The sequence below is a fragment of the Strongylocentrotus purpuratus genome, unplaced genomic scaffold (genome assembly GCF_000002235.5).
Source record: "Strongylocentrotus purpuratus isolate Spur 01 unplaced genomic scaffold, Spur_5.0 spur5_scaffold_17, whole genome shotgun sequence".
NCBI classification, from domain to species: domain Eukaryota; kingdom Metazoa; phylum Echinodermata; class Echinoidea; order Camarodonta; family Strongylocentrotidae; genus Strongylocentrotus; species Strongylocentrotus purpuratus.
Window position 1 is genome coordinate 29,207,333 of NW_022145602.1, and position 24,407 is coordinate 29,231,739.

The following is a 24,407-nucleotide window of genomic DNA, read 5'->3' on the forward strand; positions in this document are numbered from 1 at the left end:
CCTAAATCTACAGCCAGGCAAGAAAATGCTTCTTGAGATGCCTACATGTCAGGGCCCGCGGAACGGCGGGGATCGGGATCCTCGAGGCCCCCCCCCCCCCCCCCCCCCCCCCCCCCCCCCCCCACTTTTTTTGAAAAATATATTAAAGAGAAATAGAAAGAAAGAGAGCAAGAAAGAAAAAAAAGTTAACTGCCAGTGTCACATTATAACGAGGTATCAAAATATGCTCATCTGGCCATGATTAAATGCCTAAAAACCCGAGGGCTCTGCCCCCTGGATTCCACCTAGGGCCCTAAGGCGGGCCCTTAGATGCTCATCTGACGGTAATTTAATGCCTAAAACCCCTGATTTCTGGGGCCTCTGCCCCCTGGACCCCACGCCAAATATTGTCCTGCCAGTGCCACAAAATAATAAGGTATCGAAAAATGCTCATCTGAACGTAATTAAACGCCTAAAACCCCTGAGCTTCCTGGGGCTCTGCCCCCTGGACCCAACCAAGAGCCCTAGGGCCGGCCTTGTGATACTCATCTGACCGTAATTAAACGCCTAAAACCCTTGAGCTTCCGGGGGCTCCGCCCCCTGAACCCCACGCCAATTAGTGACCTGCCAGTGTCACAATTAGGTATCAAAATAGTGGTCATCTGACCTAATTAAATGCCTGAAACCCCTGAACTTCCAGGGCTCTGCCCCCTGGACCCCACCTAGGGCCCTAAAAGGCGGAGCCTGAATGCTAATCTGACCGTAAATAATTGCCTTAAACCCCTGAGCTTCCGAGGTATCAACATATGTTCATCTGACCGCAGGCGCGTAGCCAGGGGGGGGGGGGGGTGAGGTGGTCCCTCCAAAAAAGAGAGGAGTGAAAGGGAAAGAAGAAAAAAGAGAATGACGAAAGGTAAGGGATATCAGTTGCAATTTTCCCGCCAACAAGGTGTAGATCGTGTGGGGGGGGGGGGGGGGGGCTTTGGGGAAATAAAATTCAAACGTGGTTTATTTCTAATTCCATAAAGGTGGTTTACAAATAATGCTGAAATGACATCATTTTCCGAGATTTTTCCTCACTTTTAAGTAAATTATACTTTTTTATGCGTTTGTTGGAAAATGACAAATTCCTAAATCTACAGCCAGGCAAGAAAATGCTTCTTGAGATGCCTACATGTCAGGGCCCGCGGAACGGCGGGGATCGGGATCCTCGAGGCCCCCCCCCCTCCCCCCCCCCCCACTTTTTTGAAAAATATATTAAAGAGAAATAGAAAGAAAGAGAGCAAGAAAGAAAAAATAGTTAACTGCCAGTGTCACATTATAACGAGGTATCAAAATATGCTCATCTGGCCATGATTAAATGCCTAAAAACCCGAGGGCTCTGCCCCTGGATTCCACCTAGGGCCCTAAGGCGGGCCCTTAGATGCTCATCTGACGGTAATTTAATGCCTAAAACCCCTGATTTCTGGGGCCTCTGCCCCTGGACCCCACGCCAAATATTGTCCTGCCAGTGCCACAAAATAATAAGGTATCGAAAAATGCTCATCTGAACGTAATTAAACGCCTAAAACCCCTGAGCTTCCTGGGGCTCTGCCCCCTGGACCCAACCAAGAGCCCTAGGGCCGGCCTTGTGATACTCATCTGACCGTAATTAAACGCCTAAAACCCTTGAGCTTCCGGGGGCTCCGCCCCCTGAACCCCACGCCAATTAGTGACCTGCCAGTGTCACAATTAGGTATCAAAATAGTGGTCATCTGACCTAATTAAATGCCTGAAACCCCTGAACTTCCAGGGCTCTGCCCCCTGGACCCCACCTAGGGCCCTAAAAGGCGGAGCCTGAATGCTAATCTGACCGTAAATAATTGCCTTAAACCCCTGAGCTTCCGAGGTATCAACATATGTTCATCTGACCGCAGGCGCGTAGCCAGGGGGGGGGGGGGTGAGGTGGTCCCTCCAAAAAAGAGAGGAGTGAAAAGGAAGAGGACGAAAAGAGAGTAGACAAAGACAAATTGAAATTCAGACAGAATTATGAGTCAAGAACGGTATACGAATCGTCTTCTTTCTCTAATAATTTAATAAAACGTCGAAGCTTCCGCGCCTCGCGTGGGAGAGGAGGGAACTGAATTTAGACAAGGATTAAGAGTCGAGAACGGTACAACGAATCGTCTTCTTTCTTTAATGATTTAAAGCTTATCTGCCGTAGTTTACAGGAAGGATTAGACTGCCCTTCAAGGTCACAGGACAGGTGGTTATCTCATCAACTCAGCTCTCAGTTAACATAAGAAAAAGAGGATCATGGGGGACCAATGGTCACCGATTAGGCATTGTTTGTTGTATAGAGGGCGCAAGTAGCTACAAGTAGTGCAGTGGTCCTTTAATGAAACGTTACAGCTTCCGCGCTTCGCGCGGGAGGGGGGGGGGGAACATAATTCAGACGAGGATTATTTTTGGGAACGGTACAACGAATCGCCTTCTTTCTTTAATAATTTATTGAAATGTCGAAGCTTCCGCGCTTCGCGGAGGAGGTAGGGGAAAAACTCGCCCCTCCCTGCAGCCACATCCCCCCCCCCCCATTTACGTCACTGCTGGTCACCATAACGTACCAATATTTGACTCGCATAATTTCAAATTTAGGCCTCCCCCCCTAAGAAATCCTGGATCCGCGCCTGATCAATCCAATGAAACACCGAATGACAACTTAGTCAGTGGGTGCGTATTGTTATAAGACTTGGTATTTTTCCCGTTGTTTTTCAATTCTTAGCGAGTGGGCACTTATGTGCAGTGCCTGTGAGTGTGAGTGAGTGATGTAAATCTCTTTCTGATTTTGTTACCTTGTGAAAGTCTTCGTATTTGCAGCAAAGGACATTAGGTTGATCCTTGAGGGCAAACCAACCTTTGACATGGCGAAACCAACCTCCACCGGGCACTAACAAATATAAGAGAAAAAACAAACTCTTTTAACTTTTATGGTTTTTATGGACCCCGCAGATACGAGCAATATGTAACGCGTTCAATTCGCCAACCTTACAGTGACTGCCATGGGCAACGGAAATCATCAATACAGTCTATCTGCACTTGTTTGACCATGAGTGATTAGACCTCCCTGCATGGTCACTGACAGGTGGTTATCTTATCAAATCACTAGATCTCAATTAACATAAGAAAAAGGGATAATGGGGGACCAACGGATACTGCTTATTAATTGTTTGCGATATATATATATAGAGAGAGAGAGAGGGCGCAAGTAGCTACAAGTTATGCATTACCGCTTAAAATTTGTTTTAAAAATAATAATCATCAGTAATGTCACCGTATTTTTGTAAAATTATCAGTTTCTAGAAGTCGTAGTGAAATTTGTTTTCGATTTATACACGTGTGCAGCTTCAGGACCCTTTCATTTTGTTCCCCAAACTTTGACACGGGCATCGATATCGACTTGATAATGTGCGTTATTGACATTTATTCGTCTTAATTTATCCATGATTCGACTTAATATAACGTAGAACCAAGATAAATTCGCCGAGATCAAATTAAAGCTCCTGAAAACAAAATGCGTACAGCGTTTATTTCCCCCAAAATAATACAATCAGTGAGAAACACACTACAATATTTGTTCAAAAGACCGAGACCATTTCGTTTCGTGTGTGGATCCTTAACACTGCATGTGACTACAGAAGATGTAAAACATTGAAGACGATCTATATAGCCAATAAAGAACTCGGTAAATAGTTTTAAGCTAGACAGAGAAATTTGAAATACAATAATATGTGTTTCCTCCACGTTTTACGGGCAATTTCTGTCCATAACAAGTGTCCCTATTTACCAACAGTCGACTAATGTTGTACCCCCCCCCCCCCAATCCAAATCTCCAATAATGTTAGCAATTGCAGTTTTGTGAGCTTACTTTTTTCAGAGAGAAAGAGCCGCATAAATCCATTCCATCCTTCCATGTCACCTAAAAGGGTTTGACCAACGAACTTGAAGTACGAGACCGATACATCCTTTGGGTTCCTTGAAAAATAGATCACCTAATCAAAGAAAAAAAGATAAATAGAGTATATATCTTTATTGACACCATTTGTTTGTATAGATGTGTGTTGGCTCAGTTAGTAGAGCGTCCGCCGGGAGGTCGTGGGTTCGAACCCCGTCCGCGTCATACCAAAATACGGGAGTTGCTGCTACCTTGTTTGGTGCTCAACAATAACAACGATGGAAGAACGTCGATCTGGCGCTGCTCAGTGGCTGCCGGGCTCACGATCAATTGGGCAAAAAGAATTTCCATTTTCGGTTTAATAACAATTTGGAATGGATTATAAACATTATTATTATTATCATTATGAAATGACGACAACAAGTTTGTAAAAAATGAAAACGCGGATCTAAAGCAAAAGTTGTCAGCACTAGAGGATCAAGTGAATGACCTTGATCAGTATCGTCGGATAATTAATCTGGAAGTGGCGGGTGTATCAGAACAGGAAGGCGAACATGTGAGGGAGTCGGTATTGAAAGTTTTGAAGGTGGTTGCACCAGAGGTGAACTACACCGACATTGATGTAACCCATCGTCTAGGCCGTAAGAGGGAAGGTGTTTCTGGTTCGAGTCCAAGACAAATCATAGTACGATTTACAACCAGGAGGATGAGATATGAAGTGTATGCTGGTCGAAAGAAGCTACGGGAGACAACTACTCTGGAGCTGGGCTTCTCAAGAGATGAGAGGATGATGTTCATCACCGAAAATCTTGCCCCGGCAACTACTGAGGAAGGTGAATGAGGAAAGGAAGGAGGCTGGCTGGAAATTCCTGTGGACTGTAAATGGCACCATCCTGGTGAGGAAGAACCCCAATATGCCACCGATAGCCATCCACCGAGAAGAGGATCTCAACAAAATTAAGTAGGGCCTAGTATGCTTCTGCCTAGTTGTACATTCATAATTTTATCTGTAAATAATGATTGACTTCGACACGATGAGGAACATTTCCAGTGATTCTGATAATGTCACACAAGATATATTATGTTCTAATAATGATGAATTGAAATGTGGATTGTGGATACAGTATTAGGCGTAACTGAGACGTTGCTTTCAGATCAAAATAATACACTGTTTCCTCTCCCTGGATATGATATACTTACAAATAATCGTACAAAAAAAATAGGTGGCGGTGTTGCATTATTTGTGCCAAGTCAATTTGAATATGTTATGACCGAAGACATGAAAGTGATGAATGAAATTGCAGAAACTTTGTTTATTCAAATTACTGATCGCAATAGAAGAAAAACTATCTTGGGAGTTGTTTATAGGCCACCTCAGAGCAATCATGCTGATTTTCTGGACACTTTGAATAATTCATTACACTATCACTCCGTTCAAAACAAAAAGTGTATCATAATGGGAGATTTCAACTATGATCTCTTAACGAGTGATGCTAATATTCATGCACATGATTTTTTAGAGATATTCCTCTCCGCCTCTTTTTTGCCACTTATTTCTAGACCCACTAGAATAACCAATACTTCGGCAACTCTTATTGACAACTTTTTTTGAAATGTACGCTCTGAATTTAAAGCTGGCATAGTCCTGTCAGATATTTCTGATCATTTCCCGATTTTCATGTATTATTCAAAACGAATTCAGGCAAATAACTCTCCTAGTGATGCACTGAAAAGACGTGTATATAATGACGAAAACCTATGTGGATTGAAATTAAGCCTAGAAGAAGAATCTCGGGATGACGTGTTTAATACAGAAGATGTTAACCAGTCGTTATTTTTATGTCTCATGTAAATCGAAATATTCCTTTTTCTAAACCCAAGTCTAAAAATTATAAGAAGTCATCCAGACTACCTTGGATAACGAATTCGATTCTACGTTCAATAAATCGAAAAAATATATTGTACTATAAATATTTATCTAAATTAACTGATCAAACACGGATCCAGTATACTAATTATAAGAATAAACTTACAGGAGTGATACGTACTGCTAAAATTCTACCATCAACAATGGATCAAAGCATTCTAAGATTACTAAGCTTAGACATAAGGATGCAATAGTTGAGGGTGAATTTCAGTTGGTAGATATTTTCAACAATTATTTTTCTCAAGTTGGTTTTAATCTTGCTAGGCACATACCATCCACGTACCGTTCATTTCACCACTATTTGGGGGGGGGGGGAGAGAAATGAAAGTTCTTTATTTTTCTTTCCTACGTACCCACAAGAGATAATTAAGATTATATCCGGCCTAAAAATAAATAAGAGTGCAGGATTTAATGAAATTGATAACAACCTTTTACAGAAAACTATGAATTATATTGTTGATCCTCTCGTTTATATATTTAATTTTTCATTATTATCTGGACATATTCCAGAATCAATGAAAATTTCGAAAATAATCCCAATTTTCAAAAACGGTGACAGTATATTAACAAGTAGTTATAGACCAATCTCATTGCTTACAACCTTGTCTAAAATCCTTGAAAAGCTAGTCCACATACGGACCATGAGTTTCTTTAAAAAGCACAACATCCTCTCTGTTACTCAATTTGGCTTCCGAGAAAAGAGTAGCACTACCCATGCCATACTTTCTTTAGTTCAAACAGTTGCCAAAGCTATCGATCAGTCTTCTAATACGGTTGGTTTGTTCATAGATTTTTCTAAAGCATTTGATACTGTTGATCATGATGTCCTTCTTTACAAACTTTCTCACTATGGAATTAGGGGAAAACCGTTGACGTGGTTCAAGAATTATCCTCAAGGGCGCTCCCAGTTTGTTTCGCTGAATGGTAATTTCACTGAGAGTAAACCTGTCCTTTGCGGAGTTCCGCAAGGAAGTATTCTTGGCCCATTTTTGTTTATTATTTATATAAACGACATTGAGAGGTCATCTTGTCTGCTTAAAATTTTACTTTTTGCTGACGACTCAAATATTTTTTTGTCACATCGCGATCCAAAGCAATTGACGCAAATACTTAATAACGAACTTTAAAGTGTGGCCAATTGGATAAAAGCAAACAAACTGTCACTTAACTTAGACAAAACTAGTTGCATGCTATTTAGTAAAAAGGTTGCAACTTTGCCTAATTGTATAATTTTTGATGGTACTGTCATTCAAAGGCCCTGGGCCCGATCAACTAAATTTTTGGGGCTAGTTATTGATAAAAAGCTATCTTGGAAAGCGCACACTGACAATATTTGCAAAATCATTGCTCGCAACACTGGTATCCTTAGCAAATTAAGACACTTCTTATCCCATTATATTATGTTATCCTTGTATTCTACGCTTATTCTTCCTTACTTGAATTACGGACTTATTGCCTGGGGCAGTGCAGCAACTTCCCAAATTAATAGACTCTTTATATTACAAAAAAGAGCGATTCGTATTATTAATAATGCAGATTTCCGGGCACACACGAATAATCTTTTTCTGAATAATAACATTTTGAAAATTAAAGACTTGTATATTTTCATCTTGGACAGTTAATGTACAAGCTCAACACTAAACAATTACCTTTGCCTTTTAATAATATGTTCGTAAGAAATGATTCGATTCATAGTTACCTCACTCGCCAGGCGAGCTTTTTTCATCTACCATTAAATAGAACATCTTTTGCACAAAAGACATTTGTTTTTACAGGTCCAAAACTGTGGAATTCTCTTTCAAATGATATCATACAGTGTAATTCGATACAAATTTTCAAAAAGAGACTTAAAAGCTTTTTTCTGAATAGTTACTAGGCTATTGCATTCCCCAATCTAATATAATTTGTAGTGTGACTTTATGCAACTTTGATTGTTTCTTTTTATAAACATGTATGTATTTATCAATGTTTTGCGTTTAAAAGTGATTTTTTTTTTTGCATTACTGAATCAGTTATTGTTATTATTGTTGTTTTTGTTTTTTTCTCATAAAATAATAATTCATGATAATAAATTTTACAGGGGGGGGGGCTAACACCCTACAAGCTCTGCTTTTTAGTTGGCCCTCCTTCCCTTTCAATTTCATGTTTATTTTTTTAATGTATTGTATTGTGCAAATTGATCTATATGTATATAAATATGAGAATATGTTAAAATGTTCCATCATTGTAAATATGAACGATTGAAAGAGGAACAAAAAATGAATTGAATTGAATTGAATTGAAATCATAAGAAATTTGGCCCAGTGTTCTAAAGTTACAAGCACTTCACACAGAAAGATGTATATTGGACTACGCATACGTGCGCGCGACACGTGCGCGACACGTGCGTATTATCTATTTGGTCCTAATAGATAAAATAATTTACCAAATATATCAATTAGTAGGCGGTTTCCCGGCAAAATGTTTATCATCATGTATTAGTCAAAACATATGTTTCATATTGGTAATAAGAGCTTCCATTCATTTTTTGAGAGGGGGGCGTTTCCAAAACTGGTTTTTACCTTTAACAATATAATAGTGATAATAATAATAGTGTAAATTTTTAGAGCGCACACCCCGTCCAGGGACGCTCATATAACATATTATATTTTTGATCAATGAAATCCTGTTCAAACATCCATAATTTCAACCAGAACCTCTCAGTGCATGGTATATTTGTTTACTAATATTGCTTCTCGTAATCGTTTTCATCATTATTTCATTTTTTTTTTTTTTTTTTTTTGAGGCCGCCATCCTTGTCAACCTTTGCTTATGATTGCGGTCTCCTGCACTTTTCCAACAGAATAGTTCGGATAATACTTTAAATTTATGATAATATGTTATGGTAATAATAAGTTTCGTTATTATATGTACATATACTATGTAAACAAACAAATTTGGCACGAAGAAATTATTATTTCTTTGTTCTTTGTTATTCAGTTATATTATATTTGGAAAAAATGCAGAAATAAAATAAAATAAAATCATTATGTGATGTACCTTTGATCTTTTCTTGATCTGATCTGGAGCAAACTCTTCAAGGAGGTGAGAGAGCATGATGCGGGGTGACGTCCACTTAGCCATGATCTCATGACCCGGTGTGACATTCGTGATGTTATCTACCTTGTCGGATAGGACGAGTTCTAGGGCAAGCGACATGGACTCTCGATTGATCTTGTCAGCCTGGAGGTCGTTCATGATCAGATGAGCTATCTCCATTATCCAATGCGAGCCTGCAAGTTGTGAATAGATTCATGGCATAGATCCTTGTCGTTTTAGTAAACTCATTAATTGTGAGCACCGTAGTATATTGGTGAAGGCTCGTGAAGGTCACTCGAGAGGTCTTGGGTTCGAGCCCTGTTAGGTGGTCACATCCAGGGGGGGGGGGGGGTTCACAGAACTTGTCATCAGTGACGAATGACAGTTTTGTTATAAGCTACTGAAATCCTTGCTGCTGATTGGTTATCAGCAGATTTGTCACTGAATTTTGTCATTTGTCATTGAAAAAAGGCTTTGTGAAACAGGACCAAAGTGTTATGTATAATAGTTATACTCACATTTGCCCTACTTCACAAGTGTAAATGGTAATGATGATTGCAGCGCCTGAAAGAAGTGCAATTATTTTGAGTGATGTGGCTACCCCCAAGTAAATAAGACCAAAGTATTATTATTTGTATCATCATAGAGAGAGAGAGACTCAACACTATATGTATATCATATATTGCGGGCGCTGCAATTATCATTACCTCAGTATTTCCAGGTATCCATTTACACTTAGGTGAAGTAGGGCAAATGTGAGCAAAATACATGTATGTAGGTAAATATTATGTGTATATATATATATATACATACATACATACACAATTACAAACTTATATGAAAATGTTCCAAAAGGGAATAAATCATATTGCTCCGGTTGTCTCATTTTCGCTTACTGGACGTATATAGCAGACGGCAATCGGCGGATTAGACGACACTTGGTAGTGAATTTGTATGTTAGATTGCTTTGCTAAATATAAAATACAAGAACTTTTTCACTATCTTTAAACTATCATTTATATCTGATAATTAAACAGTTATTAAAATAAACCTACTAAACTACATAATACAATGAAATACTTGCCTTAAAGTAGGGGAGTTTGATGTGGTGCACAATTGCAACCCTCTGAAAATAATCGAATAGTCCATGATGATCATGAATATTCATGTTTTTGCTTACCTCGGCAAAATGCTTGCCTATACTAAATCCAAAAAAATTACGGTGGGGGGTTGGCTAAAATGGACATAATGAATCGATCACAACTGATCTATGATAATTCATGCTTGTTATCATTCGTGTGCTTGACCTATAACCTTACAATCGCGTGTCAAATAGATGCGTCCAAAGTTCGACTTGTTTCACATGTGTTATATAGGCAATGGCGAGCTAGCGACCTATTTTAACCAAATTACGGTGGGTGAACTTTCAAAAGTCAATGGAACATGAGGGTTCCAATGAAAGAGCTAGTGTCAACGTACGTCGGGATGGATGTGCTTTTCTTTTAAACAAACAATTAATTTATAACCATTTTGGGGGTAAAAGTCAGAAGCCTAATATGTTAGGCTGTTGGACTCTGAAGATAGGGGGCGTTGTCAAATGAGACTATTCGTAGCCATATGAAAGGAATTCTGTCTAACATCCTTTGTTATTATTAATAAAGAAATATAGGCCTAGCAGTGAATTCTATTTTGCTACAGGCCAAAATGTTCATACTTTTATTTTTGTGTGGAATTGGCCCCTTTATTTTGGAATGAAACTGCGGTCAACCATCTCTTTTGCACGTTTAGCTTTTTTATGGTTCATATTAAATGAAAAGCACAGTAGTGCTGCTGGCAGTGCATATTATATCATCTTTAAAAATGTTGATTGGTTATTGAAAATTGAATTTTGTGTGATAATCACTTTTCCTCTAAAACAATGCTTTCAGATGTTTCATTCCATAATTATATTCATAAAAAAATTGAATATGTTATATTCATTACAATTTTGCACAGACTGTCTAGACTGATAACTTCACGGCGGTAAATACACCACCACTTTTGATATCTTTAATTTACATGATAACCGATAACGTCTTGCAAGCATTTCGAACTCACCTTTTGCAATGTGTGTTATAATACATTCTTCTTTTGTCATCAAGTTTATTAGCAAAGTAGTGGAAATATGTTAAAAATACCTGACTTCGGATATGTTATGACGTACACATCATCGGGCCTCGTTTCCCATGTATCCAACGACTCATAAATCTCGGGCATCGTCGTTTTGTACATTGTTACTCCTTTATATTCGTGCGTTTTACTAAACAAATCAATGGATGAAATATCTTCAGCAACCGCCTCTGATAAGATGTACTTAGTAGCCATGCTTGTCTCTAGTACACCTCCCAAAGAAATCCAGTATTTTCATCGGCAATCACGACTCCTCTTATTATATTTCTAATTTTTGAACAGCTACTTATCAGGTACACGAATCGCCTACTAAATGTCGACAGTTTGTGGAGTTATGTTCAATATATTCTCAGTGGTGACTTTGATCTAGGTGCCAAGTTCAAAGATCAGCTATGCGTGACATTTTCATGTCTTGGCGCGCGAACGCGCGGGCGAGGGTATGGCGTATAGTGTACGTTTCGAAATCGGGCGCCTGCATACGTGTATGCAATACACGTACACGTACTCTGCGAGGAGCTAGCCGAGGCCTCGAGGCGGTCGGCCAGTACGTAGTGTAGCAATTACTACCTTATTTTTCTTTTCTTTTTTCCCAGTCTGTCCCTGAAGCGTGACAAAAATGGTGACTATGCGTGGCAGCGTTTTTAGACCCTCGATGCGTGACCGTCACACATAATGCGTGATATTTGGTAGCTCTGATTCCCGGCCCCCCCCCCCCCCCACTCAGAGGTCGGAATGACCGCATGCGTGTTGCCAAAATGTCCGGTAAAGGGGTACTTTTCGTGCGACAAAGTCCGGCCCGAGATATGTAAAAAAAAGGGGTGTATTTGACTTTTCACCCGGAGATTTCTTTAAAAAGGGGGTGTTTTTCTTTTTCTCTCTCATCTCTTTGGACTCCTGAGAAATTATTCCGAATTTAGGGGGGTACATTGAGCATTTTTTCCTGATTTAGGGGGGTCTCCAAGGCAGGAAAACCCCGCGAAAAGCCCGCGAAAGGGGGGGGGGGGTTCGGAAATGTTGGCAGTCCTCAGATAGGGGGTGCTTTCAAAAAGAGGGTACGAGCATATGCGTACCCTAAATAACACTGAGTGGGGGGGGGGGGCTGGGCTCTGATTATGCACATTCAAATGGCATGATGAACTTTAGACGATCGGTCACGGTCATTAAAGACCTGGTATAGCATGTTTGCGAACCTTGGTCTCATAACCGACTTCATTGCGGTAGCACAAAAAAAGAATGAAGGTAAAGTTAAAACAAAGTTGAAGTTTAATTAGTTTTATATTTCGCTAAATTTTGTTCTTAAAACACCATAAAACTTGGAAGAACCTAAAGAAGAACCCTGTATTTATTTAATTCATAATTATTTTTAACAATGGGTAATCGTGCCCACCTTTTGTCTTAATATCAGCAGCTTCTGATATCGTACTGGTTAGGATGTGTTCATAATTCCTAACGGGTGACGACAAACACCATACAATATTCAGCTGATAAGATTATATTTATTGTTCAAGCTTGTAAAGCGAATAATGGACCTTGAATATTATAAAAGCTATGTGCTTAAGATAATACGAACTACTTCACGAATTCCAAGTTGAAGTTTTATTTCATTTTTTATAATTTCAAATTGCAATATTTCAATAAGATGATGATAATTTTCATGTGAAAGAAAGATGGAGTGTCATCAGCAAAGAGAACAATTTCAGAATATTAGACACATACAGAATATCATCCAAAAATATGTTCCCCTTTGCAATAACCAAAAATCATTAAAAAAACATCTGACAATTTTTTGTCCAAATACTGAAATAAAACATAACCATATTTTACACTATCCTGTTCCTCTGGCTTATTTCTTTATTCAATGTTTGTTCATATGGCTCCGTTTAGTCTCATTTCACAACGCCTCTATCGTCAGAGCATGGTCAGATTCAGCAGCCTAACATGACTAGCCTATGGACGTTTTTTTAAAAATCGTTAAAAATTCATTTTTTGTTTAAACGAAAAGCACATCCACCCCGACGTACGTTATCACTAGCTCTTTCATTGGAGCCCTTATGTCTCATTGACTTTTGAAAGTTCACCCACCGTAATTTTTCAAAATAGGTTGCAAGCTCGTCATTGCCTATAATACACATGTGAAACAAGTCTAACTTTGGACTCAGTTTACTAAGCGATTTGAAGATTATAGGTCGAGCACACGAAACATAAAAAGCATGAATTATCATAGATCACTTCTGCCTATTTCGTTTTGTCCATTTCATCCAACCCCCACCGTAATTTTTCCATTTAGTAAAAGCAAACATTTTGCCGAGTTTAGCAAAAACATGAATATTCATGAACGGTCAGACAATACAGCCTTTTAATACGTAACGTATAGTGAATGGGAATGTGCGATGATCCGTGTAGGAGGTAGAGGTCAGTGGTTTGTGCTGGCAATGTTCACGCGAGCGAAAATGAGACAATCGGAGCAATATGTATAATTTGTTTACATGTCTTTCAGTATTAAACAGAATACGTTGAACAAACCAAATGATAAATGTATACTTTTAGGGAACTTATTTTACAAGGCCTTTTGGCCTTATTTTAGTTCCCCTTTTCTCATTTTCGACTGGTAAATTTGGTCTCTTTTATACTGTGAACATGTATAATTGCACGTATTTAAAAAAAATATAATATTGTAATGATCTATTGTTTTTATATGAAGATGGAAACAAATGAACAAACGAAAATGAAAAAACATAACTTTCGTGAACAGGAATGTTAGTGGTTTAGAGGTTTGGAGCTTTATTCACTAGTAGGGCGTCGCTAGACCTTGGTGGGGATTGGGGGGGGGGGCAAATTATTTTACTTCAAGACAACTGGTACTCTCAAGCAATTTCAATTCAATTTTTCAATTCGATACATACTTGTATTCCTTTATTAAATCAAACTAAACATGTCATGAAATATATAATTATTTACAGTAAATGTATATATAGAAAGGAGACGAAAATACTATACCACCCTTCAAAAAATAGTAATTAAAAAAAGAAATTGTTGACAAGTCTCTAAGAATTTAAATTTTTTCACAGGAAATTGAGAAGGGGAGAGGATCCTGCTATAGGGCTAATCCCCATTGTGCCAAGCCACAATCCCCCCAGTGCCAGATTTATAACGAGATAATCGGATTAACGCGATGGTACTACCAATAGCGCGTGCAAAACACTAGGCACAGCCCAATGGGCATGAACAATAATTGCTATTACATATGCGTGCAATCATGCAAGAAGCAGAGTAACAGTAGCTTGCTCGCGTGTACAAAGCACCATAACAATAGCGTGCATGCAGCCTTATGGCAGGCTATGAGTTCAAACATAATTATCAGCAGCTTAGCTACGAGCATGATCGCAAAGAATAAAACTCAATCTAAGTGAATTTCAATAGCCATGTGCGTCACTTATTAAAACAATTGATGTGCGGAATAAAGTGACAATGACATTATCTGATTTTTATTTTTATTTATCAGCACAACAGGGTGACTGAAATCCCATTTATCTGAAGTCTATGCGATTTGAGTTTTGGTAAAGGAGTTTAGGATACTTTCATCAAAACGGTCATAATAGATTTTACCTTCGAAATATGTCTGTATAATGTATTTATAATTTAGTGCAGTGATTAAGATGTTAAACATGTGGCAACTGGTGTTACAACTCAAACTTGAATTCCAAACCGCTTCCTTCCATATTCTGTTGGTAAACCTTGTCAAAATATTCGTTTTCAGCCACGGTGAACTCGTCCTTCCACCCGCCAACTTTGCCTGGAATAGAAGCAGAAATCAAGAATCAAGAACCCCTCAGATAATATACAGGCATATAGTGCATATACGATGTGGTAAGGGCGGCTCCAGAATTGTGTACACGTAGCCAGGGGGGGGGGGGGCACGGGGGGCACGTGCCCCCAAAAATATTCCAAGATCGGTTGAAATTTTTTAGACCCCCTTTTTTTTACATCGATCGATTACATGTATGTGCCCCCCCCCCCCCCCCAAAAAAAAAAAAAAAAAAAAAAAAAGGAAAATCGTCATCTCAAAAGTTTGGGATATAAGTTGGGGTTTTGGAGTTGTATATTTGAGGTATGACACATGGTTTTAAATTATACCAATCACCTTAATAATAACTTTCTTGGCTAACGGATGAAGAGTATAAGGAAAATAACCCAAGTCGTTATTGGGTTCCGCCGGCCGTGTTGGCACTTTTTAGAGAGCGCATATGGGTGCGGCGTGTAAATAACTCGCAAGTCGCTATTATTTGAAGCGAGAGACGCGTATTTAAAGTTGCAAAATATCTTTAGAGACGTAGTTTTTTAAGCTAATGTTTTGAATAGGCCCTATCGTATTAAAACATGGAACTGTAATTTACAGAGCAAAATATTTGTTGATTATTGGCACACTTTAAAGGGAGTCATGGGTCCGTCAGGGGCCAGTTCCCACCCCTCCCCCTCCCCATAAATCCGGCCATGGTGAAAAGGGCTGGGGACGCACAACGACGTACTTTCGTGTTCAATGAAGGTGCAGCTCGTACATTTAATAAAACCTAATAAATAAAAACCTTAAATATACCCTTTCGAAGAAAAGGCAATTGTCCGAAGAGCCTTGTCATTGACCTTCCCGTGGCTCCCATTTTCTCCTCAAGTTGTTGGTAAGTTTTCTGCATGCCTTTCATCTCAGTCAGCTCAACAATCTTGTTTAAATTTTCATCCGAAAGAGGACGATCCAAGAAATCGGCTACGCGCTTGATGCTTCCTCTCAAGTCCTATACACAATAATAGTAAAATGAATGATAATGATAACAGTAATAAAATAAAATACTACTACTACTACTACTAATAACAATAATGGTAATAGCTAAACTACTACCACTACCACTAATAATAATGATAATAGTAATAAGTCTACCATTCCTACTAATAATGAAATAATTATGGGGTTTTTGCGGCGGGAGTGGGCGGGGGGGGGGGGGGGAGAGGGGTGGCGGGATTGTATCAATAACTGCTTTCATTATGTGTTATGGGTACCTGGTAATGCTGGATAAATAATTAATTAATATTGCAGGGCCCGCAAGAAGAGGATGTGGCTACCCTTGGTAAATAAGATCCTTTTTAATTGTTATACGATAGCTATCAAAGTCCCATGATCAACCAACTGAAACACTTAACGATACTTTAGTCAGTGAGTGTGTATTATAAGACTTGTTATCTTTCCCGTTGTTTTTCAATTTTGGGCAATATGGGTGTGTAGTGTCTGTGAGTGTATGGAAGTGAGTATTGACAATCTTGTTCCGATTTTTTCACCTTGTGGAAATCTTCGTATTTGCAGCAAAGTACATTAGGTTGATCTCTTAGAGCCCACCAACCTTTAACATGACGGAACCAACTTCCACCGATCACTGAAAAAAACACGAAAGACACAAACTAATTTGAACTCTTTTATGGACCCCGTAAATACGCATAATGCGACTTTTTTCAATGCGCCACACTTTTAAAGTGAATCCATGAGCAACGAGAAGTTCATTAAGGTGCGCTTTATAAAAAGAATCAGTAATTTGTCCTTAGTTATTGTGAAATTCTATGTTTCTAGAAATCGTAGTGAAACTCCTATCCGTCAATTTAAAAATCAAGATTTGCATTTGTTTCATTTTGTCCACCGAAATTGTTTACACGGGTATCGAAGTCGACTTGAATATTAATGTGTATTATTGACATTTGTTCGACCTAATTCTGCCATGATTCCAATTAAGTTTACATAGAACCAAGATAGGTAGAATAAATTCGCCTGGATCATTGAATTAAATGAATTCATAGCTCCTGAAAACAAAGTACTTACATCTGTTATGTCCCCCTCCAAAAAAAAAATTTAAAAAAAAAAAAAAAAAAAAAAAAAAATAATATATAAATAAATAAAATTTTAATTTTTTTATTTTAAAAATCATAAAATCTGAGAGAACAACATTTTATTCAAAAGACCCAGTACATTTCGTTTCGTTTGTGGATTCTCAAGAAATTTGAATTACAGTTCCCCCACATTTCAAGGAATATTTCTGCCCATGAGCGTACCAGAAATCTATGTGATTATGGTGATTATACATTTGCGACCTGCTTATTTATGAGGGACAGTGTCCATACACCAACAGTCGACTAATGATTTACTTCCCCCGAATAAAATCTCATATAATCTTAGCCAATTGCAGTTTTGTGAGCTTACTTTTTTCAGAAAGAAAGAGGCGCAGAAATCCTTTCCATCCTTCCATCTCATCTGGGAAGGTAGGACCAAGAAACTTGAAGTATGAGACTGCGGCATCCTTAGGGTTCCTTGAAAAGTAGATTACCTAATCAGAGTGAGAGAGAGAGAGGGATAATCTTTTTTCTACTTGTAAAAAAATGATGAAATTTTGAGAGTACTTAATGATCATTTCAGTAATTCTTTTGGCAAGAACTTAATCTACATTTGCCACTTTCCACTCAGAAGAAGAAATGGGTACCCATGCAGTAGGAAGATATTCCTAGAATGTTCCTGCGCCTCATCATGGTAGCCGTGATAAAGCTTGTACGTGCAATGATATGACTGCAACTTAGGGGGAAGTGTATACCCAGAACAAATCGTGTATCCGGACAGTTAATTTAAAACAGTAATTTGAAGAAGTTTACATGCAGTATTTCACAAATCTTTCAAATCTCATGTTAGACAACATTGTAAAGGACATATGTTTGGTCAGTGCTATTTGGTGCATATACTTTACGTGAAAGTCAAAGGCAAATGAGAAGACTTTAGTTTTGTTAAGCGTCCGCGGACAATCTGCACACACATACTCACGCGCACACGCACATGTACACCCACACGTCCAAATCTCGCTCGCATGCACACACATGCACGTACACACACAAATCATGATTCATTTAACAATATAAATATATATTCATTTCTTCTCGTATTTGTTTTTCCTCATTCGATGATGTACCTTTGACCTTTTCTTGATCTGATCTGGAGCAAACTCTTCTAGAAGGTGAGAGGCCATAATGCGGGGTGACCTCCACTTAGCCATGACCTCATGACCTGGTGTGACCTTCGTGACGTCATCTACCTTGTTGGACATGGCTTGGTCTAGGGCAAAAAGCATGGCCTCTCGATTGATCTTGTCAGCCTGGAGGTCGTTCATGATCAGATGAGCTATCTCCATAATCCAATGCGTGCCTGCAAGTTGTGAATAGATTCATGACATGATCATTGTCGTTTTAGTAAACTCACTGTAAGCACTGTAGTAAATATTGGTGAATTAGGCTCGTGACAGTCACTCGAGAGGTCTCGGGTCCTAGATGCTCTCACTTGATCTACTTCATCTAGGTGTAAATGGATACCTGGTAATACTGGGGTAATGTTAACCGCAGCGCCTGCAAGAAGAGCAATAATTTATACTGATGTGGCTACCCCTAAGTAAATAAGATTAAAGAATTGTTATTGTTATTATCATAGAGAGAGAATCAACACTATATAATAATGATAATAATATTCCGTTTATATATATATATATATCGCATAACACATTACAAAGTATGTCCCTATGCGCTTAGAAAAAAAAGCAAAGAGAAATATAGGGTACTGAATTCATTTTACTTCTTTACAACAATTGAAATAAATATGTTTTCAGGATGGACTTAAAATTATCTATTGTGTCAATTTTTCTAAGTGAGTTTGGGAGGCTATTCCGTAAAAGTTGGTCAGCATGGGAAAATGAACTTTCACCATATGTGTTTGTCAAAATAGGAGGAACAAAATATATATTCCTTTTACATGATCGAAGATTTCTTTCTGGTTTATATACAGTGAATAATTTATTTAAATGAGAGGAAGGTTATTCATAAAAACATTCATAAGCTAATAACAATATTTTAAATATATTGCGGGCGCTGCAATTATCATTAACCTAGTATAACAAAATACCCATTTACACCTAGGTGAAGTAGGGCAAATGTGAGCAAAGTACATATATTTATATGTAAACAGAACAGTTTTGAATCCATCTGGCCAGTTGCAGGCCACCTTTTGTTTGTCTGCATCAGAAACGGATGGAGGTTCTTTTTTTTTTAGGCCGTTTTTGTTTTTTTCACATTCATATACATACATACATATATACAAACAAATATGAAAATATTCCAAAAAGGGATACATCAAGTTTGTCTAATTTAGCACTTTCTCTGTTAAGATATCACTTTATTTTTTTTAATATGTGATAGGGATATTGCCTTACATCTTTTTATTATTTAAAACAAAAAAATCCAGCAATGAATTCTGTTTTACTATACGCTAACATTTTCATATTTTTATCTTTCGTGGATTTTGCCCCTTGATTTTGGAATGAAACTGCGGTCGACTGTCTGATTCTGCACCTTTAGCCCTTTCAACGATTCAAATTCAATGAAAAACACAATATTTCTGCTGGCAGTGCTTAACTTACCATCTTTTCCAATGTTTATCGGTTATTCCAAGAAACAAAGCTTATCTACAATGTGTTCGATTTCGGTTTATATGAAATATTTGATGTTTTAATGAAATAAATTTTTACAACTCAAACTGGAATTCAGTGCCCCTACCGTTCATGTTCTCTTTGTACACCTTGTCGAAATATTCGTTTTCAATCACGGTGAACTCTTCCTTCCAGATGTTTCATTCTAATAAGGGCTTCACCATAATATACTCGTAAAAATAATTTGAATATGTTAGATTTATTACTGGTAACTGCACGGCGGCAAATACAACAACATTTATATTTCTTTAATAAACATGATAACCTATAACGTCTCGAAAAATTGTTGTAAGGTCTTACAAGCAGTTTGAACATTGTGTTTCATAATACATTCTTCTTTTCTATCAAAAGTAGTGGAAATATCTTTGAAATACCTGACTTGGGAAATGTTATGAGGTACACGTCATCAGGCCTCGTTTCCCATGTATTCAGCGACTCATAAATCTCGGGCATCGACATTTCAAACATTGTTACTCCTTTATATTCGTGCGTTTTACTGAACAAATCAATGGATGAAATATCTTCAGCAGCCGCCTCTAACAGGATGGTATTGGCAGTAGCCATGTTTGTCTCTAGTACACCTCCCGAAAGAATCCAGTACTTTCATCCAATCAAGCCTACTCTTATTAATTTCTGAACAGCTACTTATCAGGTATACGAATCGTCTAAATGGCAACAGCTTCTGGAGTTCTGTTAAACTGTATGCTCATGATCAGTGGTGACTCCGAAAAGACTGAGCTTATGTACAGTGTAATGGCATGACGAACTTTAGACGGTCGTTCACGGTCAATAAATACGTATGAACAAATTTGACCCACATTCGGCCAAAAGATCAATGAGTCATTTTGTGTACCTCCCACATAGACGACGAACGTTCGAGTGCACTACAGTGTAACACCAAGGTACCGGACTCGTCGATTTTTATGAAATAGGGGTTTATCGTAGAAAGCTGGTGAGAATGTGAGTGACAACACCGCTGTGCGTGTGTGACTTGTCAATTTTCTCTCTCTCTCTCTGTCTCTCTCCCCTCTTCTTCTCCCGAAAAAAAGAAGAAAACAAATCAGGAAATTATATATGTTAGTCTTGTAGATGCAGATGCACATCACAATGCATATTAAGTTAATTGTCACACCTCCGTCTAAGATGGGCGGGATCACCCTGCAATATGAATACGCGATTCCTTCACTAGCAGATCGACCATGATTTAAATCTGCTCATGCAGCGAGTTCAGAGTGCCATTAATTTGCTAAATTTTAGGAAAACTAAAGAATCCAGTGTCTCGTGAGAGATTTAATCTAATCCCCACACACCTTTTTTCGTAAAAGATCGTCCATAATATCTAAATTCCCTTCAGTAAATTGCTGAAATCAACGTAAAATGTGTCTTTTCCATCGCCGGAGCAGAGTCAAATTTGGTGGTCCGAATACGAACGGCTGCGAGCATGGTGTGTAAGCCTCATTGTCCGCTGTCAAAAAAAAAATCGCTTACGCACTTGCATAATTTATGGAGGTCGATGCGTAAATTTATAAAAGCTATTTTCATTGGACTGAAATTGGCCCTACTTTCTCGACAACCAATCAAATTAGGTGTTACTTCAGACGACATGGGATTATATACTCTCTGTTTTGGCAGCCGAGCCTGAGACCACCCAATAACAAGAAGTACAGTAGTAGTTATTATCTCCTTTGATAAAGTGAAAAAGGCGAATTTTCCTGTAACCTCCATAGATATAAAATCACAAATTGAATGATTTTTGCCCATTTTTGAAGACGAAAAGTCCCTATTTTCCAGTATACAAATCAGTTGAAAATTGCTTTGTCACTGAACCATGACTGTACGCAGCGGGGGCTAGGGTAGGGGGCAGTTTCCATAAATTTAAAAAAACGCAGAAAATGCATTAAATTTTCAATAATAAAAAAAATCCTCTGGACGGCCATGCATTATGGCTCAAGGCATGGGCACACATAATTTGTTTTTATGTTAGGCACCGGGGTAAAATGCAATAAACTATTGAACATTTATTGCATTTTCTGTGTTTTTTTTTTTATTTATGGAAACTGCCCCCTACCCTAGCCCCCGCTGCGTATAGTCATGGTTCAGTGACAAAACAATGGCCTCGTAACTGTGAGGCCCCAGGATCAAAACCGTGTCGATATGCTATATTAGTGCCCTTTTGTGGGGCATTAATCCTCATTACTGTCATTTATGACTTGAGAACGTAGGTCCCCTAGTTAATAAGCATAGTAGCATACACATGCTTTAGCCGTTCCTCAAAACACACATTGGCAAGTTATTATTCAATAAAATCTGAAAATGTATACTATTATCTATATCTATTATTTTTAAATAATTTTTAAAATAATTCATCAAATTAGGGTAAAACTAAAATATTCCACCTTTATGAGCGACAGTGTATATATATATATATATATATATACTGCCTTATCCAATTTATATATATATATGTATATATATATATATAAAAGTACGAGCGCAAGGATACTCCCCTGTGGAATCCCATACACAGTTATATTCCGTTTTGGATTGAACATTATTGACGACTGTGTGCTGTTGACGATTGAAAAAAGTAGTTGTGTACCCCTTACACCATATTATGACCAATTTACTAAATGGAATACTATGATCCAAACAATAAAAAGGGCTTAGACTGGTCAAGGTATAAAGCAATGGTGGTTTGTTTGGAATCAAGAGCTACTGACACTTTGTGAATGCATTTGATTAGCGCAGAAGATGTGGAATGGTGTGGCATAAAGATCATCAACGTATTTGAATCTTCTGACTTGAGATGATCTAAGGGCTTCATTTACAACACCCAAGAATAAGAATGAACCAAGCCGTGCCTTGAAGTACACCCGTTTTGGTAGTTAGTGGGGGTGAGAGCTGACCTCGGTAGTGCACCTGCTGAGTGCGTTTAGTGAGAAACGAACACAACCACTGGATGAGAGAAGATGAGAGTTAACAGGTTTGGATTTTTATTCACAAAAAATTGAATTGAATTGAATTATACATTATTTGATTCCAATCGCAGTAAAAATGACATTATAAATTGTTGGAATTCATAGGCAAAGACATATACATTGAAATATATATATATATATATATATACATTGAAAAAGTAAAAAAAGAAAAAAGAAAAAGAAGACATGATTAAATCTACTAAAATTAAAGGATGGAAAAAGGTGCATCCCTAAAAGCCACAAGGGCTTGAGGAATGGGCGCACCCTGAGCGCGTCATAATATAATTAACAATAAAAAGCTCAGTCAGCTGGAGAAGAGTAAAGGGATAAACAACGCTTACAATATATCATTTGAGAAGAGCTATACACTGACAAGAAGTGCTGCTTAAGTTTACATTTAAATGGTTTAGTGAAGTGAATAGATTGTAAAGAATGTGGTAATGTGTTCCAAACTTTAGGGCCACTATGGCGTAGAGAAATCGCAACAGTGCTGGAAGATACTTTCCACTGGTGAAACTTAGAGGCATTCCTAGTACTGTAATTGTGTATTGTAGCATTAGTACAGAACATTTCTTTCAAAACATCAGGTAATATATTAGTATTAAACCGGTGCATTATCAAAGAAGTTTGAATCCTTCAGCGACAACTGAACCTCACAAGTATTACCGTCATCATCAAAGCCCGTCATTTGAATCTTATTAATGTCGTCTCCACTAAATATAATCTGTAATATTTTAAAAGGTCTTTTATGTTTTCTGGTTCAAAGGTATGGAATAATCCCCCTGATTCACTAAAAATTGCTTCATCCATAAATGTTTCTAAATACATGTACACAATGTTATTCTTCGAATGATTTTCTTCCTTCTCCTTACTCTACTTCTTCATCATCATCATCGACGTCATCATCAACATCATCATTATAATTAAAACAAAAATATAAGTGTTACCACTTTACAAGAAGCAAAGTTTATCTACAATGTGCTCGATTTCGGTTAATAAGAAATATTTGATGTTTTCATGAAATATAATTATGTTTACAACTCAAATTGGAATTCTATACCGCTTCCCTCCATATTCTGTTGGTAAACCTTGTCGAAGTATTCGTTTTCAGCCACGGTGAACTCGTCCTTCCATCCGCCAACTTTACCTGTATATTAGAAAAGAAATCAAATGAGTTTGTAATGAAACAATTGCTATATCAACAGTTCAAGAGTTTTAATGCTGAAAAAGTTTCCCTTTTTAGGTAAAATGAACAAACAAATACAAAATTAACATATCCTGGATACCGCTTTTAATTTTTTTTTTTTTTTATCTACTTCAATTTCCAGGTAAAGGATATTCGTTCAAAAATTAATTCAAGATTTAAGTCTTGTATAAAGTTCCTTCTTCCCTTGTGTTTCTTCTGAAACACTATTTTATTTGGCAGCATCTCTTGTCGCTGTTTTCTTCAACATTATAATCTGGACAGTAACTCGAACCCACACCAAGATCGGGGGAGGGGGGGGGGGTAACTCCGGGAAGCTCCGACGCCGATGCCGAAGGCGTCGGAGCTTCGGGTGGTGCATCGAAAAACATTCTAACAGCGGGTTGGGCGACATTATCTCAAAATCTCAAGGGAGTAATTACAATTTTGACTTACTAGGTTGATTGACTCCTATCGGCATCTATCCAGCAACTTGAAATTATAATTTTGTTTAAGTCTACGATGGGCAAAAAGGGGGTGGTTCTTCGTCCTACCCCGACGATTCTTCCATGTTGTATCGTCGATTCAACCGGCGAAGAGAAAGTACGCA

General features: G+C 38.0%; 1 protein-coding gene across 1 annotated transcript; it reads right to left on the reverse strand.

Moving 5' to 3' along the window:
* Positions 1-13,556: 13,556 nt before the first annotated feature.
* Positions 13,557-21,052, reverse strand: LOC100889488 (sulfotransferase 1C3). Its single transcript, XM_030988075.1, has 6 exons — positions 20,011-21,052; positions 18,074-18,306; positions 17,320-17,443; positions 16,410-16,504; positions 15,679-15,871; positions 13,557-14,877 (listed from the first exon to the last, which is right to left on the reverse strand). Exons 1-6 carry the CDS (start codon positions 20,198-20,200, stop codon positions 14,765-14,767), a joined length of 948 nt encoding a protein of 315 aa, XP_030843935.1. The 5' UTR covers positions 20,201-21,052; the 3' UTR covers positions 13,557-14,764.
* Positions 21,053-24,407: the final 3,355 nt, after the last annotated feature.